This window comes from Plutella xylostella, chromosome Z (assembly GCF_932276165.1).
Source record: "Plutella xylostella chromosome Z, ilPluXylo3.1, whole genome shotgun sequence".
Lineage (NCBI taxonomy): Eukaryota > Metazoa > Arthropoda > Insecta > Lepidoptera > Plutellidae > Plutella > Plutella xylostella.
The window spans coordinates 13,033,397-13,054,111 of record NC_064012.1 but is presented as its reverse complement, the minus strand read 5'-3'; the positions used below and the strand labels follow the sequence as shown (position 1 = coordinate 13,054,111).

At 35.9% G+C, this 20,715-nt stretch overlaps 1 protein-coding gene across 1 annotated transcript in view; it reads right to left on the bottom strand.

The window, feature by feature from the left end:
• LOC105380711 (anoctamin-1) overlaps nt 1-20,715 on the bottom strand; it is a 67,420-nt gene that overhangs the window by 9,878 nt on the left and 36,827 nt on the right. Inside the window, exons 3-15 of the mRNA XM_048632683.1 lie at nt 15,863-16,021; nt 15,464-15,657; nt 13,836-13,949; nt 9,564-9,663; nt 9,245-9,328; nt 8,553-8,668; nt 6,254-6,462; nt 4,238-4,328; nt 3,918-4,011; nt 3,638-3,805; nt 2,388-2,531; nt 2,121-2,287; nt 1,932-1,963 (exon numbers count right to left, since the gene is read on the bottom strand). Of these exons, the coding sequence (XP_048488640.1) occupies nt 1,932-1,963; nt 2,121-2,287; nt 2,388-2,531; nt 3,638-3,805; nt 3,918-4,011; nt 4,238-4,328; nt 6,254-6,462; nt 8,553-8,668; nt 9,245-9,328; nt 9,564-9,663; nt 13,836-13,949; nt 15,464-15,657; nt 15,863-16,021 (1,672 nt within the window). The remainder of the gene's footprint in view (nt 1-1,931; nt 1,964-2,120; nt 2,288-2,387; nt 2,532-3,637; nt 3,806-3,917; nt 4,012-4,237; nt 4,329-6,253; nt 6,463-8,552; nt 8,669-9,244; nt 9,329-9,563; nt 9,664-13,835; nt 13,950-15,463; nt 15,658-15,862; nt 16,022-20,715) is intronic.

The following is a 20,715-nucleotide window of genomic DNA, read 5'->3' as shown; positions in this document are numbered from 1 at the left end:
AGAGATACTTTGATCAAACCAAAAATCGTTGAAAGAGTTAATTAGCATGCATCACCTCTATTTTTTTTAGAATTTTATACCCCGTAGTTATAAAAATAGAGGGGGGGGGACATACTTTTTACGACTTTGAGAGCTGATATCTCAAAAACCGTTCACTTTAAGAAAAATGTTTTTTAGAAAACTTTATATCATTTTAAAAGACCTTTCCATTGATACCCCACACGGGTATGTACATCGAAAAAAAAAATTTCATCCCTCAGTTACATGTATGGGGGGCCCCACCCCCAATTCTTTTTTTTACGTCAGAAGGTTTACTGAATTCCGTTGTGGCCGTACAAGTACGGAAGATGCCGGACGTCCATGGCACCCAGTTGAGGTCTCTACACCTGAAATGATTGAAAAAATTCACGACATGGTGTTGGCCGATCGGAGATTGAAAGTGAAAGGGATAGTGGAAGCCACAGGGATATCACGTGGCTCACTGGTTTCAATTTTGAATGATCACATGGGTATGAAAAAGCTTTCCGCAAGATGGCTGCCGCGTTTGCTCACAAACGCAATCGAATGACAACTTCGCAGAGGAGTGTTTGGCGTTGTTAAACCGAAATTCGGACGAGTTTTTGCGCCGTTTTGTATCCGTGGATGAAACGTGGATCCACCACAACACACCAGAGACCAAAAATCAGTCTAAACGGTGGGTTTCTCGGGGTGAATCGGTGCCAAAGAAGGCCAAGGTGGGTATTTTGATGACCTCGAGAAACCTCATTTTTTGGAAGGGATAAAAAAAATGCAGAAACTTTGCACAAAGTGTATAGAGCTCAAAGGAGACTACGTTGAAAAATAAATAAAAAAAATATCCAAAAACCAGTATTTTGTTCAAAAAGTCACGGACTTATTGACCCGCCCTCGTATTACCCAAATAGTTTATAAATCCCGCCCCAAAGCACTTCGAATTTTAACATCAACAAAAAAATGTATCTTGCCTAAATATCGGAATTGCTTTGGGATGAGACATTGGAGATACTTACTGCCCAAAACCATTAATGAATTGCCCCTAGATATGCAAAGTGTATACTTAAATTGTGGTTATAAAAAACAAATGAAGAGATGTTTCATAAAAAAAATATTGTAATCTGTACTGTATTCTTAACTATCTCATTGAATTGTGTTAACTTAACTTATAATATTTAATAACTAAATACCTACCATAAGTGATAACTACTAGCTAATTACTAATATACCTACTCGTTAAATAATGCATGTGATATAAAAATATTTTACTATTTAGTAGCTCTTAAACCCTTAATGGATTTCTGCTGCTTGTATTAGGCATATTGTATTTTTTGTGTAATTTCTTATTCAATAAATAAATGAATGAATGAATGAGGTAATTTCCACCCAGGTACCTTTGAAGGCTTTTTTCTGCAAATAATACCCCATTAAGCAATAGTTTATTTTTATGTTATTTTGGAACCTTTCGGAGTTTTTAAAATTAATAAGGGACCATGAGAATATATTTTTTAATTTTTAATTTCAAGTTGAAAATTCAGAGCATTCTAGCTCGATCGTAAAATTCGAACTTTCGATAAAAAATAACTAACTTACATTACAGCTAGGAAGCTGAAACTTTTATGGTTAAAAGAAGAACTTAGGAGGATGACACAAAAATAAAAAAAACTTCAAAAAAGTTATCCAAAAAAATAATAAAACATAATTAATCCACTGAGGTCGATTTCGTAGAAATTTAGGAAAAAAAATCATAACTCCTAAACTACTAGAAATTGCTGAACATACATGGGGGTGATTTGACTACCCCTTGACCTAAGGAATCAAACATTTTCCTTAGGACGTCACTCTTTGGGCCACCCTGTATATAGTATAATATATAATCGGTACCGTGATCACAATGAATAAAAACAAATAATCCTTACCCAAATCACTATAATCAATATGAGAGCTGAGGCTGAAAGAAGAGATTCTTATAAAGTAAATATTGAATAAATAAGGAAGGCTTACACGTTTTATTTAAATGTATTTTTTTAAATTTTATTTACTTAATAAGCTAAGTCTGATCATACCAACCCGCGCTGCGTATCAGCATAGATATTGATAATACTTACATTTTCATACATGGCACAAATTTAAAGACCAGTTCACGCATGTATAGTATTGTCACCATGATGATCAATACCTCGTCCATACAAGACCTCGGATCACATTTTTCCACAAGTAAACCATACCATTTTCTCCAAATTTTCATGTCTATCGGATAGGTATAAAATTGACCCTAAAATATATATCAGTAGTTTTAATAAGAACAGAACTGAGGAATATAAATCAAAGATAAATGTGTTGTAAAAAATTCAATTTAAATAGTAAAGACGAACCTTTATAAACGCAAAGTAAAATGGAATATTAAACAAAGTAAGCAACGTTAGAGCAGTTAATTTGTACGCAATGCTTTTGTCCATAGAAATTGGGGACTTTAGACGCTCCCAATGTGGCATATAAAAAATTAACATCGCAAACGCCTGAAATAAAAAAAAATTACGTTGCCAGCTTCAAGTCTATTAATAAGACAAGGAATTATAGATTTCGGTCTCATTCTTGACTCTTGACTCAGTTTTCTACAGATAAAGTATTTAATCGAATGGGTACTAGGGTGACTGACCCAGATGTTAGCACTGCACCAAATTATCAGCACTATATACGACTATATACGAATAGAACCTCAAAATCTAGGTTTTTTATTACTATTTTGGATTACGAGTTCAAAAAATAATAATATTGAAGTTTTTGGAATCCTACAAAGTAGTTATCACACAACCTAATATCAAAATAGCAAGCATCCTGCAAAAAGTTCGGTTTAAGCCAGTATCTAGTGATCGAAGGTAACTTCATGTGTTTTAATTTTATGCATTTTTCGATCTTTCAGATATTTTATTCAGAAACATACTGATTTTTTTGACACTTTATAAGGCTAACTTAACATCGAGAATTTGAGATTATGTTGATTTCATGCCATAAACAATTGTGGTGCTAACATTAAATTTCCAATATGATAATGATCCAATATTTTACAATAATACAAATTATCAGCACAAGTACTGTCAATAAATGATAAATAGTTTAAAAACACTGAATTACATTGTTTGGAAAAAATGGATTTATACATTCGGAATTCAAATGCTAAATATATGTACTGATTGATTAATTTCACATTAATGAAATCTAGTTAGTGCCTTGGATGCAGTAAAAAAAGGTATGTCAAAAAAACTTGCATCAAAAACTTTCAATGTGCCTAGAGGAACCATGAAAACACTTCGTAACTAATGAAATAGTATTTTTCAATATTTTTTAAACGGGGGACAATCTTTTAAATTGCTGGAAATTGGGTCCGTCACCCTAACAATATTATTCATTCCTCATATTTGCCATTGTTGAGATTCGGTGATGAGACCTTACAGGCATGGCCAGCCCAGAATAAACCAGAAATCCAAAGGTACTGGGACGACATAAATTCAAAAGTAATTTTGAATTTATTTCGTCCCAGTACAGTCAAGTCAATAATTAATGACTCGAAAGGATTAAAAAAAACTCCAAAAAACGCAGACCTGTAAGTTATATTAAGACTTACCCTTTCGAACACAAATACAAGCCCACAGTTAGAAATTGTGATAAATGATATAACATAATAATTCTTCTTATAGTAATTATCTATCTCTATATTAGGAAATTTTAAATGGCGTAATAATGCGTAACGCCAGTAAAGGAATAAATACACGTTATGCTTAGCAAGTAGGACCTGAAAGAAAAGTAAACTGAAATAATGTACAATTCATATAAAAAGTTACATAAAAAGTTTAATAATCTTCCTTGTTTATTAAAATATAATTTTTCAAGTGCATAATATTTACCAATAATGTTAACAGAGCACAGTGGTAAACAAATCTAAGGATCCTTATGAAAGCACTCATTTCTTTGTGAAACTGAAAACCCTTTGCATGAATCCTGAAAAAAACATATACAAATGAAGAGTATATCAGGGCAACGAAGAACATAGTGAAATGTTAACACCATTCGAACAGTTAAGTTTTCGTGTGTCGTTTGATAACTCGTATTTTTGCGAATATTCTTGGGATAACGTGAAAACAATCTATTAAGCTGTTTTTGCATATCAAACTAATGTCCGTTGTTATAATGGGGCTCATTTAGCTTTTAGTATTTAAGTACTTACCTACGTACATCATCCATGTATCCTTTGTCAATTTCCCATTGCCAGAAAAAGTTTCTTTCCTGTCTCCTCCATAGTTTTAAAAGTAAGCACGCTAAAATTAATAGAAAACAATTATTATTAACCATGAAAACGGATCTCCTAGTTTGTCATGTCTGTCTCTTAGTCCATCCTTCTTAGTCGTTTCCTCTCACAGTTGAGTCTTTGTTGGTAGAAAAAGGTATTCGGGTTCGTATTCCGTAAATTAATTTTGAAAAAATCTACAAAATATTTTCAGAATCTGTTCAGTCAACGAGAATTGAGTCAACGGACAACATTTCATTTTCTTTACACTATATTTTTATTAGCTATTCGGAAAGTTTATAAAAAATTAGAGGACCCGTATTTTTTATTTTGTATATATATATAATATTTGCATGTTATTTTTAACTTTAAAGTTAATTATTTTAAAACCGGAAGTGACGTAACATATAAGGCTCAATTTTAATTTTTGTCTTTTGCCTTAGTCTCGTAAAAAACATAAATGACACTGACAAATGAAATTTAAACTTCGTTTATATTATTATGCCAACCAACAAATGGGTCATTTTCAAATGATATTGATATTTCTGATGATACAAAGTACAGTTCTCCCATATTAATAATGCGCATGCAAATCTTCGCAAACTGTCGTATTCCCGGAAACACCCGAATCATTGAATCGTAAGAGCCTTAAACAAAGCAATTGCATTTTGATCCTTGTTCGAAAGAAATAGTAGTCAATATCATGTGACACATAATCAAAAACAATTTGGGCGTTCGGTGGCTGTCACCGATCAGTCAAAGGTCTCAAGGTCAAGATCAGTATTACTTTTGTGGAATTATAAAGAGCTGCAATTACACATCGTTCTTGTTATTTTTTTCAAATGTGAATTTAATTTCAACTTTAATTATTTTTGACGACGCCATATTATGAGGCACATTTAAGAATAAAATATACGTCCGTCACATTGATAGACTTCACTTGGCCAATAAAGCCACACCCAAAATACCAAGTTTGTAATTGTAATATTATTGTGAATGATCAGCGCTGTAAACACTTTTGAACTGAGATTTTAATGTAAACCTGTGTTTGAAATCCATATTTCTTCTTCTAATATAAACTTTGTGTTATTCAACCCTTATTTCATCCATATTAACACCAGCTTGAGTAAGACATTTGAAAAGTACTGTAACATTTTTGAAGTAAATTTTAATATTATGACAATATTATGAATTATCGACTCAAATTTCGTTACTGATAAATCAATATCTCTTTTAGCACCAAACACATAAATCTAAAAAAAATGCATGAAGAAAATGCACTTAACCACTCTAAATACATATCGTTTTCTGGCGCTCGGGAAATACGACCGTTGCCGAACAATGGCGAAAATTTCTATGTGCATTATCAATTTTGGGGAACTGTACCTGCATATCATGTAAAAAAAATAAGCAGAAGCATTTTTCAGAAGCATTGTTTCAGCTGTGTAGGCGATGTCATGCTCTGGGACATATTATATAGAGGTCACCTCTTAATACGTACTAACCATTTTATATGATAAATTAAAAAAAATAGTCAGAAAGTGTCAGAAAAGATGACCCAAATAAACAACAACATCATGATAAAACGTCAACGTCAGTCAAAAATTAAAGTGACAGTTACTTTGTTTTTAAATCTATAGGCTTTGATCATCAAAATGCATCGCACCTGATACATGACGTCATCAGCACTTTTTTACTATTTTATGATTTTCTCGAAAATGATACATCCAAAAAATACAAAAACATTTTTTTTGTGGCCTTTAGGGCTAAATCTTGAAATGGTTTTCGATTTATATCAGCTTTAGTTTTTTGAAATGTTGTCCATTCAACTTTATGGTCCTGAAGTTTTAATCAATGTATACGCTGATAAGCCATTTTTTCAATACAATATCCAAATTGTATCTAGGGTTGATGGACAAAAGCGACCGAGAAGTAAGTGCCTATGTATGTACTCACACCATATAAACACGACTGTCGGGTAGACGAACGTCTTAGCAAGAGTATGCACATGATCGTTCACACGACTTTCTTTGCAGAAATCGTTAACCATTGCATACGGGCATATGTCATAATATTTGCAATTAGGACATATGAACTTGTTTAGGGTCAAGTATTTCCTTCGATTGGTCGTGTTGGTAAATGTAGGCTCCGAGCAAATAATTTGCCTGTAGATGCAGTAGGACTTTTTTGAGTTTTACAGGAAGAAATTAACAAATAAAACAAATAAACTTTTTAGTTTGCAATACTAATATCTTTATTTAGACTGATATCTGAGATTTAGGCTGTGCCCGCACAGCGATATTTCACGAAAATTTTATTCCGACGCCTGTACCCACCGATACTCGATTACAGTATGTGTGTGTTACAGAATTGCGAGAAAAAAACCACGCGGTGAAATATCGCTGTGCGGACACATTCTTAGATTCATATTTGAAAATGTCGCTGCCAAATGACAAGACCCATATAAAAAGGTCAAACGGGACAGCATGTAAAACGGGACGTAAGGGTCAGTTTTGAACTTTGAAGCTAAATTACAGTGCCCCAATCTTATCTGTTCCGGTGGTCAAAATATGGAACTAACGATTTGTCATTTCATACTCTGTGAGTTATTTAAGTTGTAAATTTTTGCGAAGAGGCTGACGCTACGTAATTAATTTGTTTTGTGATTTTCTGGATGAAATAATTCCAAAAGCGCTGAAAAGTTATGCAAGAAAAGTAATACTAGATATATTGGCTTTTATGCAGTAAGAATAACGTATTCATTTTATTAATATTTTCCGTGGGTCGTGATGAAAAATATAATCTTTTTTTTATTACAAGTGTGAGTGAAGCTGCGTACAGACCGGGCCAACGAATCATTATGTATGATAAATATCCATCGTTGGGCGTTCGTTGGGCCGTCCCTTATTAATTTTAAAAACTCCGCAAGGTTCCAAAAGTAAGTTTGTTGTATGGAAAATTTGTCCACGGCGAACAGAAATAAAACTAGTTCTGATCTCCCATATCAGAATAACGAGATAGATAGATCATGAGATCTTCTTTTTCAAAATTTTATTTCAAGTTGAAAATTCAGAGCAGACTAGCTCGATCGTAACATTCGAACTTTAGAAAAAAACATAACTAACTTACATTACAGCTAGGAAGCTGAAACTTTTATGGTTAAAAGAACAATTTAAGAGGATGTCACAAAAATGAAAAAAAGTTATCCAATAAAATAATAAATAATAATTGATCCACTGAGGTGGATTTTCTTAGAAAAATAGTAAAAACATCATAACTACTAAAAATTGCTGAACATACATGGGGGTGATTTGGCTATTCCTTGACCTAAGCAATCAATGGTTTTCCTTTGGACGTCACTGTTTGGGCCACGTTTGGGCTAACCTGTATATTTAAAGAATACAACAAGCGGTGGCCTTGACCGGTGGCGTGACCTACGAACGATGCACTTGTCATCTCATTGTCACAGTTTCACCTTTCGCGCGCGAATACGTAATTAATTTGTTACTCTAATGATTTATTAACTAAGAAAGTAGTAAAGATTTCGTGAGTGTGTATGTGTGTGTGAGTGAAAATGAGTGCAAAATACAATATTGACCTCATAAAAAGCAAAAGGTCATTTCAAAATAGACTGGACATTAAATCTGCTTTGCCGCCTCGGCCTTTTCTCAACTTAGAACAGGAGTGCAAAACAACAAATAAACTTATAAGTGTATTTTCAAAAGTGAAATGTACAATATAAAGAAATGGTTATGTGGGTGTGAGAGACTAAATGCTTTATTTTGCTTTCCGTGTGTTGTTTTCGTTTCGGCGGAGAAGCAATTTCGCGTCAAAAAAGGAACGCAGAATTGATTTAAAATATAAATAAGGTAAAATATACTTTTTTTTTAGGTATATTTTTTTAGGTCTAATTGTAATAATCTATTTTTCTTCCAAAATTTACTACACCCATAAAGTGAACCACCGGGTATCTGAGGCACCAGCCGCCACTGTTTGAGACCCTATTGCCCCCTGGAACCCTGTTCACCCCGTTTTACGGTAACCGAAATTTTTCATTTCACCGCAACATATTCAAATATGGAATTCTTTATGAAGTTAAGGTCACCATAGAGTTGCAAAAACAACTTTTTTTAGATAGACTAGACTTTTTTTGTTTCGAATTAGAACTTATGCACGCACACTTAAAATGGTTTTACTATAATATATAATAATTATAAATACTTTTTCTAAATATCAGATACAAATGGTTACTAACGTCATCACACTTTCTGATTTATGCAATTCGTCTGCAGCAAACACCATGAGACCCATAAGTGCCAACATTGCCATAGCTAAATTTAGAAATCCATAAAATGCAAAGAACATTGCTACCTGAAATAGGAATAAAAAATATTAATATATAGTGTGTTGTTTTTCGGACCCGAAAAACTTTCTACGAGTAATTTGATCGAGAAAAAACTCCCATATGTGGAGGTCTAAGTAACTTAAATAAGATTTTCTTCTTCTTTAAGAAAATCTTATTTAAGTCATTTACATGCCTTACGGACATGAAATAAAATGCTTTTATACGCAAAAAGTCATCTCTATCCAATAAAAATAACCACAACTGCTTAAAATTTTCATTAAAAAAATTCAATGCAACTTTAAAATGGCCGCCATTTCTAGAATATTGGGATTTGACCCCACATATGGGGGTTTTTCTCGGGTCCGAAAAACAACACACTTTATAAAGGTTAATTTGTCGTCAAACAAGGTGATAGAGGACATCTGCTATTAATTTCCCATCATGTCTTCGTACTGACAATAAAAATAAGTTAGTATGACACTTAAAAAAACTTTAGATTTAGTTAACATAATGATAAAAATCAGGGGGCTCACAAGTTGTTAAGTTCACAATTATATTCACTATCTCATCAGAAAAGATTAAATTATTTAAAGCCATCATACCCTATCTCCCAAGTACTCATTTATAATATGAAGTGGTTGATATTTAATTAAATTAGAAATGCCCGTCCAAGTTTCAAACAGAATCTGAAAAAAAAAACTTTTTGATAACGTTGCCTCACCGAATCAAAATGCCTAAAATGAATCTAAGTCCATGTCTACAAAGTATATTACCTAAACTGTAAATCATCTAGAGAACAAAACGTTTACAAAATACAAACCAATCGTAATACAGTTTCAAGCTACAGCAAAATAAAAATTGCAGGACTTTGATAACTTTTATGTAAAAGGCAGTTAAAAAGGCCTATTTCATACCACATACCTGCCTTGCATTTATTTTGTCAGTTTCTTGATTTTCTACTAAGAAGAATGGTCCATCGTGAAGTGCAAAAACATCTGTGATAAGGTTCAGTTGTACCATACTGTAATTATTTTTAAATTCATCAAATTCGTGACATTTAATCTTAGTCCAGTACCAGTATAAATACAACAGATATCACATCATATGCGTCCAACCTGTTAGTATCAGGTCCGTTATTTTCTTTCCTCAAAATGACCCTTCCCATGAATGTCCCCTGATTCAAATTTTCAGCGTTTTCAGAGATATTTTGTGTCCACTTTGTAACCAAGTTCTCCGAAATAGGGAATATGCATGTGATTCAAATAAATGTCAGATCTTATTTTTAATTTAAGTACAGTTCCCCAAAATTGATAATGCACATAGAAATCTTCGTCATTGTTCGGCAACGGTCGTATTCCCGAGCGTTAGAAAACTATTATATATTTAGAGTGGTTAAGTGCATTTTCTTCATGAAATTTTAGTAGAATTATGTAATTGGTGCTAAAAGAGATAATTGATTTATCAGTAACGAAATTTGATTCGATAATTCATAATATTCCATAATATTAAAATTTACTTCGAAAATGTTACAGTAGGTACTTTTCAAGTGTCTTACTGAAGCTGATGTAAAGATGGATGAAAGAAGGTTTGAATATCACAAGGTTTATATTATAAAGAGAAATGGATTTAAAACACAGGTTTATATTAAAAAATTTAAATCTCAGTTCAAAAGTATTTACAGCACTGATTATTTCACATTAATAAAAATGTTTACATTAAAATCTCAGTTCAAAAGTATTTACAGCGCTAATCATTCACAATAATATTACAATTACAAACTTGGTCTTTCGGGTGTGGCTTAATTGGCAAAGTGAAGTCTATCAATGTGACGTATATTTTATTCTTAAATGTGCCTCATAATATGGCATCGTCAAAAATAATTAAAGTTGAAATTAAATTCACATTTGAAAAAAATAACAAGAACGATGTGTAATTGCAGCTCTTTATAATTCCACAAAAGTAATATTGATCTTGACCTTGAGACCCTTGACTGATCGGTGACAGCCACCGACCGCCCAAATTGTTTTCGATTATGTGTCACATGATATTGACTACTATTTCTTTCGAACAAGGATCAAAATGCAAGTGCTTTGTACGATTCAATGATTCGGGTGTTTCCGGGAATACGACAGTTTGCGAAGATTTGCATGCGCATTATTAATATGGGAGAACTGTACATTGGTATCGATTCTGAAGGGCACATTCTAATTTTAACGCTGTCAAAAAACGCTTACATTCTCTCTAAATTTATTTGGCATTCTGAAGGCACCGTTTATCTCCAAAATTAGAGACGTCACTTTAAATTTTGAATCTGACAGCGTTAAAACTATTCAACTTAGGTTAGATGGTCGAATTGGTATTCTGAAGGTGGCATTTTTAGCGCTGTCAACTTAAAATTAGCAACTTTCTTCCTAAATTTAAAAGGGGTCTAAACAGGTGCCTGTTAAAATTATACTAAAATTTCTAAAAGTAAAACCGTGAAATATATGGGAAATTGTTGTTGTAGGTGCATAAATATGGATTTAACTTAGAGCTGATGTGTTGTTTAAGCATGTAAAGCTAATTGCAACGACGCTAACTTATTATTTTTTGCGAAACTACGATGTGAAAGTGACTCTGTTTTGTCATATTATCATTTCTGATCTTTGGACTGAATGACTGAAAAACGTGTTACTGACAAGGTAGGCATGAACCGGGTTGCTTAAAACAACTTAAGTTATAGTTGTAGGTCTAAAAATTAATCAACACACCTACCGATCTACTTCAGGATTACACTAGCCCTAACATCTCGGCTTTCCTCTTCCAAACGGACCGGCTCTACATACATGAGGAACATCTTAACCATAACTCACCTACCTGTGTACCTATCTAACTCTCTACTTACCCCTTTCAACTTGTAAGAATATTTTACTCAAAGTGATCTCTACTAATAGCTCAAATATTTAACTACCTATTTTGTTACAGGAAAAAACAAGTTATACCTACCTAGGTTACCTTTCATCTGAAAAATATGCCTGACTTTAAGAAACTATATAGGTACTTACTACTATACTATTACTTTTTATGAAAGAAGAAATACATTTTATGGTCGTAAAACTTTATTTGGGTGAATAACACACACAACACACACTGGTTGAGTAATTTTTCTGACACCAATATACACAATTGCTTGATTTCATTTCTGTATCTTATTTCCATTATCCTTCTAGTTAGTAGGTAGGTAACTAGGTGGCCTGATGGTCGTTTTAGTATTGTTGTCTCAGAAAGGAATTAATATCTTGTATCCAGTGTTTCATGAAGAGTTTATGGGTGTGGTTGATTTTTGATTTTCTTTGTTGTTGTTACTGAAAAATAAAGTAAGTATAGGTAAGTTGTATGGGTAGTTGACAGAATAAGCTTATCCTTATAGGTACCTTTTTACACAAAACTTTAAATATTAGAAACGAAAACGCTAGAACACAAACATAAGTAACCAGATAGTTAGTAACCAGATGCCCAACTGATAAAAATAACTTCCTAAAATAAATCGTAAACTTACACACAAGCACCTTATCGATTTTACAATTGCATATTGCAAACACAAACATAATAATTTATAATAGATGATTGTTTTGTATTGTAAAGACTTTACAAAAATACTTTAAAAAAATAGCGGCAAACTTTTCGGCGGAAAATTCAATATGGCGGTGATGGAGCCGCGCCGACGGCGGCGCGCCTCTCTTGCAGCCCAGCCCCAGCGCGCATGCGCCATAGAGATGTACCTAGTGCAATGTTACTTGCTTACGAACTATGCTTGAATGAAAAAATAATCGATGCTGGATCGATTCCTGGGTAGGTACTTTTATTATAACCATATGCGTTTTTGGTAAATATAAATACGTACACATCGGAAATACTTAAGAAAGTACCTACTGATAAGGTATTTGTGCTTTTGTAAGTATTCGATACTTTTCACATTCTTATATGAATATCATCCCTTACACAGTCATCTACTTAATTATTAAGTATATAACGTAACATTTAAGTGAGTAAGTAAGTACTTACATTAAATATCGTGGATAACACATAGATGTAGAACTTAGTACCTACTTACATACTTTACTGAAAAAGTATTGTTTAAAATATTCTAGTGCAATAATCGATTATATTCGATTATTCTCACTATTTTATCAACTTACCCCATCTCTACTCTATTATATTTTTTTTAAATCACTCGGAAATGTCCATAGAACACCATAGAAGCATTTTCTAGCCAGAGTTACCAGTTGCAATAATGAATTATGAATATATTACATAAATATTTTTTAAATTATCACCAAAACCAATATAAATGAAGGGTATTTAATCCTTTTAATTATTTTCAACTACTATTTAGGATAAATAAATTTATTTGGAGTTCTTTAAGGTTACAAAAGTAAAACGATATTTTCGATTGTAATATCCTTAACTACATGGCCACACTCATTTTAAAGACGTCAAATGAGCCTTCTAAATTTAGTTGGCCGTTAAAATCGTTGCCTTCAGAATAGCAAAAATTTGCGCTGTCAGTTAAATTTAGAGATTTTAGCTCATTTTAAAATTAGGAAGTGCGCCCTTCAGAATCGGTACCATTGTTATTTCAAAATTATGCCTCCATCAATATTTTATATTAGAATTTATTTTTGAGTAAGTAAATAAAAGACTTGTGAACCAATTTGCTCCAATGGTCTGCCTGTTTATGTCTGTATAGAATTAATACAAAATTACCTTTTCGAATCAGGGGCCATTTTGGGAAAGATACATTCTGGAACCAGGGGACATATCGGTAAATGAACATTATGGACCTGAACGTTTAGATTGTTGTTTATGGTGTTTTAATCAAATCCAATTTTGTGTTGTGACCACCTCTTCAATTTCATTAGTCGCCATTTTTCCGAACTCGTGGGTACCTTACTTCTTACTACCTTAAGACCTAAGGGTGTTTTTAATAGCGTGCGGGTTTAGTCACGCACGCGGGATTGTACGCCATTTTCCCTCAGAATAAACTATGCAAAAAATCTATGTTACAATCCGCTAACTAATTGGACGTTTAGTGACGCTTCTTCAATCAACGTTCGGCCTAGTCATACAAATGAATAGCGTCATTCAATGAACGAGCTAGTGATTCAAACAAAAAGGATACTAGATGACTGCGACATTATTATACATACATACCGTTGTAAAGGATTGTATCCATATATTCCACCTAGTCTAGTACTCGTTAAAACATCGTATACTATGTAACTTCGGTCCAATGTCGAATACCCTGGTGGTCCCGGATAGTTATCTCTATAAAGCAAAACGGACATTTGTTATGCACACTGACTGCGGCAAAGCAAAAATTTAAGTAGTAGCAAATTAGGCATTTCCAGAAAAGGGAATCTGTACAAATAAAAACCGGCCAAGTGCGAGTTGGATTGAGTTGCACTGAGGGCTCTGTACAAAGATAAACTCTCTCAAAAAACTAACCTCTAACTTTGGAGTGGAAATTATATTTTGCCATACATTGATATACGTCATGGTCAATTCTGCAAATACCATCGAAACAGCGGGGAATAAATTTATCATCCCCACTTTACTTGTATAGGTGGTACTTACCCCAAAAAACAATGTTTTTTCAATAATAGATTTTACTACTTTGCGGAATATCAGCTTGATAACTTTACCCGTTTCTTAGAAAAAGGGTGGTGACAGACAGACGGACTGACGCCGGACAACAAAGTGATCCTATAAGGCAGCGTTCCCACTACGCCGGACCGGCAGATCTGCCGAAAACCAGACACCGGACAGAGTGTTCACATTACATCGGATCCCGGAAGAAATTCAGACAGTCCTCAGTTGAATTTGGACCTGCGCGCACAATGGACGACGAAATTGTTGTGTTGTGGTGGTATCTTAATAGAAGGCAAAATAAAATAAAACACCCTATTTTACGGGAATGATTTTCACTTGGAACATTTGAAACATTAATGGGTGAACTTAGAAGAGACGAATCAAAGTTCTTCAATTATTGACGCCATGCTGCTAACTTTAAGTTTTTGTCTTTATAGACGTCTTCGGTCTTATCCCACAGAACAGGTCTCTCTTGGACAAGCGTAATTAAAGTTTCTGCTTGAATATCCATGCTAAACGTCTACTTTTACCAGAACATGCGAGAAGAATGACGTGAGTGGAACACGGGCGGGGCGAGGGGGGGACAGATACCGGCACAAACTCGTTCACATTACTCCGGGCCCGGTCGTTCTACCGGCAATTCGTAGTGACAAAACGTTCGGTAGAAATGCCGGGCTCGGTAAAAATGCCGGACCCGGGATAATGTGAATAGCTTCATATAAATTGTACAGCCACTAGCTCTTCCGGCAGATTTACCGGCGCGGCAGATCTGCCGGTCCGGCGTAGTGGGAACGCTGCCTAAGGGTTCCTTTTTTCCTTTTGAGGTACGGAACCCTAAAAATTTATGGAATTGGGAATGGAAGTTATAAAACCTCAAGCCTATAATTTAAGCGATGCCATACGGGCGTTGTAACAGCAAATCATTTCAGCGGAGTAAGTATCGTATGCATATGTCTTTTAGATTTATGAGTAGAACGATGGTGCTTCACCGCTCAGTCAACACAAAGCTCCCGTATGGCATGGCCCTAAACACATCCAAAAACCTATCGGCCTTAACTAAAACCGCGAGACTTATAAAACAGATGTGTAGTGCTGCTGCAAAGGTATCTTAAATGTGCCATAATACACCTTATTATAATATTGATCATGATTTTTTTTTTTGTAGAAAGTGAAAAAATATTTTTATTTACCTCATCAATGTAACAAATCCTTTATCAGATAAGGCTGATGTAAATGGCAGCATCTTATCCGTGGCTGACTGTTCCATAGTCTCGACACGAATATCTTTGAAAAGTTTGAAATACATGAAGAGTTCACCATGAATTGCAATAAAAATGTCTGGAGCATGTACTTTGATAAATAGCAAATGGTTGTGCTCAGCCATCTGAAAAACGATACTTTTACCTTCATATTTACTACCACGTACCTATAAATAATACGATGAAACGAAATGTGTTTTAAAAATTAGGACCAAAATCCGTATCGCCGTTTTGAACGGGTACAATACAATGCACTTAGGGTGCACATCTAGCATATGTGCAGGTTAAGTAAAGCGGGCTTTTTCCTAGTAAGGTAAAATAATAACTTACTTGTCCTTGCTCTAGTTCCAGTATTAGTCCCATTTTACATAGCTGAGCAAAATAAAGCATTTTGACTTTTTCATTTTTACCTACTCCATCGTCTCTAATAACTATGACTAGGTCAACGCGACGGTAGCCATCTCGAAAGTACCCAGTAAAAGGCAAAGACTGAAAAGAATATACAGCAATAAATAACTGTTCCTACTGACGCGAGCACTGCCGTCCATTTATAGGGAGTTTAGTACTTTTGTATGTTAAACTGTGGATGCTAAGCACAACTGGTGCCGGGTACACAGGGGTGTTAGACAGGGATGTGTGGCTTCGGCTTGACAGTTCAATTTGTTTATGGATAATTGTCTCACGGATGTGAAAAGGAATATGCATTTGGTCCACTATGGACCGATTCTACTTTGGGCATCATATTCTATTTTGGACAGATTCTACTTTGGACAGAAGTCCAAATACCAAAGCGACCAAGCCTGTTCTACTTCATCCAAAAATTGCGTTAAGAAGCCCGACACAGTGATAAGAGGCTCAAAAATAGCCTTTTCCACAATTCACGAATCCGTCGATCCCGTGACATAAATTTTGACAAAAAATACAAAAAAGATTGTATTAAACTTAAAAAACACAAAACACCGGTTGAAGATTTTTTCAAGAAATAGATTTATATAAATTTTACCAAAAAGCTTTACTTTATAACTATTAGGTAATGATGATTTATGATTATTGATATCAGCTTACTATTTATTTAATTATGTTTATTCTTCTTCATGGCAAATTTATATACAGGGTAATTCTGGGTCTGATCCTTTCAGGAGGTGATACCTTAATCGATTTGATATTGAATTATCTTGTTTTAAAGCTTATTAGTTGGCCATGTTTTTAAGCTGAAGTGCACAAAAAATGTCATATGAAATTCTTTTTTAATTTAATTTATTTGTTCTTGCGTTTTGAATATTTTTATAAAATGTTTAACTATTTTGAGGTATTATGTCTAATTTAAGTCGAATTATGCACATTTGATTATTTTAATTAGTTTATTAAGGTGTTACTTATGCAAAACAACCAAAAAAAATATTGAAATGTGGCTAGGTTTTAATTTTCGGTTTTATGCATAAAATTTTGTCAAAAAATTCAAAAAAACCTTAAATATTAAATATCTTAGAATTGGTTAAGTTTTGGATAATGCATTATTATAATAATAATATGTGGGGACATCTCACACACGGCCATCCGACCCCAAGCTAGGTAGAACCTGTGTTATGGGTGTCGGACAGCTGATATATCTACACAAATACATAGAAGGATAGATACTAAATATAAATATCAACACCCAAGACCCGAGAACAAATATCTGTGTTTGAACAAATATCTGCCCCAGCCGGGAATCGAACCCGGGACCTTCGGCTCAGTAGTCAGGGTCACTAACCACTACGCCATTCGGTCGTCGTATTGGGTTCAATCGACTGGAAATACCTTCCTTTATCACCTCCTGAAAGTATTTGGTCTACTTACCAATAACCCTGTATAGGAAGTGCAAATATGTGTAAAGAACAAGGCAGCTACGAGTAATCAGGTGATCGGACAGTTGCCCTCGGTGAGAGTGCCACCAGCTCGCCCGTTTAAGTACAGTGGTGTGGATTATGCGGGCCCGGTTCAAATCAGATCAACGAAAGGGCGAGGACACAAATCTAACAAGGGATATATTTGTCTTTTTATATGTATGTCAACTCGTGCCGTTCATTTTGAAGAAGTTTCGGATTGGTCTTCAGAAGGTTTTTTGCAATCGTACAAAATATTTATCAGTAGACGTGGTCCTTGTTCTGAGCTATGGAGCGATAACGGGCCGAACTTTGTTGGGGCTTCAAATGATTTAAAAAGGCTGTTTACTGAAGAGCATGGAATCATTCAAAATATTTCAGAATTGTTAGCTAACAATAATTGTACATGGAACTTCATACCGCCTCATAGCCCTAATTTCGGAGGTTTATGGGAAGCAGGTGTTAAGTCAGTTAAATACCATTTGCGACGGGTTATAGGAAGCTCGACTTTAACATCGAAGAGATGTTTACCGTGCTGTCTCAAATAGAGGCTTTTCTCAATTCTAGGCCGCTAGCTACTATGGAGGAGGATATAGAGAACTGGGATGTCATAACCCCCGGTCATTTTCTGATAGGAGAGCCCCTTCTCACACCTCCAGACAGAAGTTATGAGTCCTCCGATATTAGTTCTTTGAGGAGATGGAAATACGCACAACGAATATTGCAAGACTTTTGGCGGCAATGGTCGAAAGACTATATAATTAAGTTTTTGCCATCGGGCAGACAAAACGTAAATGTTGGCGACATAGTAGTAGTAAAAGAGGACGGTCTTCCTCCATATCGTTGGCTTTATGGTAGAATAATTGCAGTACATCCCGGATTGGACAAAGTTGTTAGAGTGGTCACTTTAAAAACGAAAAATGGCGAATTAAAAAGGCCAGTTAAAAAATTGTGTTTTTCTTCCTGTAGCTGATTAAATGATTGAGAACATAAATGTTAGTACTTAATTACAAGAACTGTGTCCTTGGTGGGCGGTTATGTTTATGTCATATTTTATTTGCTGTTGTTATTCTAAGAATTGGCCTTTTAATGTGCTTTTGTTTATGTTTTGACACATGTTGTTGACAATTGGACAGTGAAAAATTAACAATTTCGGTTAGCTGGAAAAATAAAGAAAATCATTATGAACAATTACAAACGATAGTTTCACTCTAACTATCCGAGTCAATATTTAAGTGCCGAGTGCCCACCACAGAGGACAACCTTAATCATATTTGAACTAAGAGCGTAGTGCAGTGATTAATAGTATTTGTTAAGGTTTTTTGTTTTTTTTTTTCAATTATTATGTTTTATAATTATATATTTATATTTTTAGTACCTATAGTAGCTTAATTTAATTTTAACCTAGTTGAAACAACAGTGCATGTCTCAAGCAGACTGCCCGCCCTTTACAGCAGTAATGTTGCGGCGTCGCAGGAACAAGTGAGGTGTCCTGACTGCTCCCAGCTACGTTTTTTCAAGGGACAGAGAGGCCTCAAGATACATTTTTGCAAACAACACCGCCAACCATCGTCCATGCAGCCACCGCCGCCGCCCGCCCATGTCCCCACAGACCACAATACGAATACGGTGGCGGCCTCTCTGTCCAAATGCATCCGCCAAACCATAGAAAATAATGACGTCAGCAGCTGGGAGCTTTTTTTAAAGTTTTCTTACCGGACCCTCCATGTGACTAAGAACGGGAAGTCGGGCGGCTCCCTAACACAAAAAATAAAAAACAACTGCACTCATCCCACAGAAACCGCCGACAACCATCAAGCAGACTCCCCCAGCGAAACACCACACAACTTATGGAACGAAAGATAAATGCGGGCGACATCAAGGGAGCCGCCCAACTTCTGTTTTCGTCCGACGCGGTTTTACCTTAGCAGAGACTGTCTACCCAGGAGTCAAAACACCCGCTTCCATCACCAACCTCGTAGCTTCCACCACCGCCCCACCCCACCGAGCGCACCCTGACAGCCCGGGTTGAAGACGTGCAGGCCGCAGTCGCGTCCTTCCGGGGCGGCTCGGCTGGTGGCCTCGACGGACGCTCGCCCCAACATTATAAAGACCTTATCTATGACACAACGGGAGACACTGGCCGAGTCGTGCTCGAGAGCGTGACACAGCTAGTGAACCTCATGCTGTCGGGAAAGGTTTGCACTGAGATAACCACTCTCAAAAAAATGTACGGTGGGATAAGACCTATCGCTGTGGGAAACGTAATCCGCCGCGTGGTCTCTAAAATATACTGCAAACATATCGCGCCAATACTGTCGGACAAGTTCCCGCCCACCCAGCTAGGTTTCGGCAGTAAAGCAGGGTGTGAGGCGGCGGTCCACGCGGCGCGCGCGTTCCTCACAAGCGGCGCGGGCGAGGTGCTGCTGCAAGTGTATTTAAGGAACGCCTTCAACTCGGTTGAGAGGTAAGCTCTGCTGACTCAGATCAAGGAGGTGGTTCCTGAAATATACCACTACATGTGGCAATGTTACGGGGAAAAAACAAAATTAGTATACAGGAACCACCTCCTTTACTCGGCGGCTGGGTGTCAGCAGGGAGACCCACTCGGTCCAGCGATATTCAGATTGGCCATTCATCCGGTAATAACCAAAATTAAATCTTAATTCAACGTGTGGTATGTCGATGATGGATCCATAGGAGACGAAGCCAGCACCGCTCTTCAAGACCTTGACTTCATGATCAAACAATTCCAAAACATCGGACTAGAACTAAATTTCTCAAAATTTGAACTCTTCATCAACTCCAGCCTCATCATCATCATCACGACCCATTACGTCCCCACTGCTGGGGCACGGGTCTCCTTCCAATCAAGGAAGGGTTTAGGCCTAGTCCACCACGCTGGCCAAGTGCGGGTTGGTGGACCCCAACACAAGCAGGCTTGTGCTGAGAGAGTTGTCGGGTAAGTGGGCAACCCGACTGTCAGATGTTTTCAAGCCGCCCGAAGGCCTCTGACTAGGCTTAACGACTGCTACCGAAGCAGCAACCGGGACCCACGGCTTAACGTGCCGTCCGAAGCACGGAAGCGTCCAGAAAAGCACCACTTGAAATTGGTCACCCATCCAATGACTGACCGTGTCAGTTGTTGCTTAACCTCAGCGATCAGTTACGATCACTGAGGCCCGCTCGACTACGGACGCTTACCAGAACTCCAGCCTACCAACAGACAAACAAGCAGACATCCATAATAAATTTATCTCTCTGGCACCCGGCATCAAAATTTTAAACGTTTGTGTGTGCACTGAGGGACCACATGTT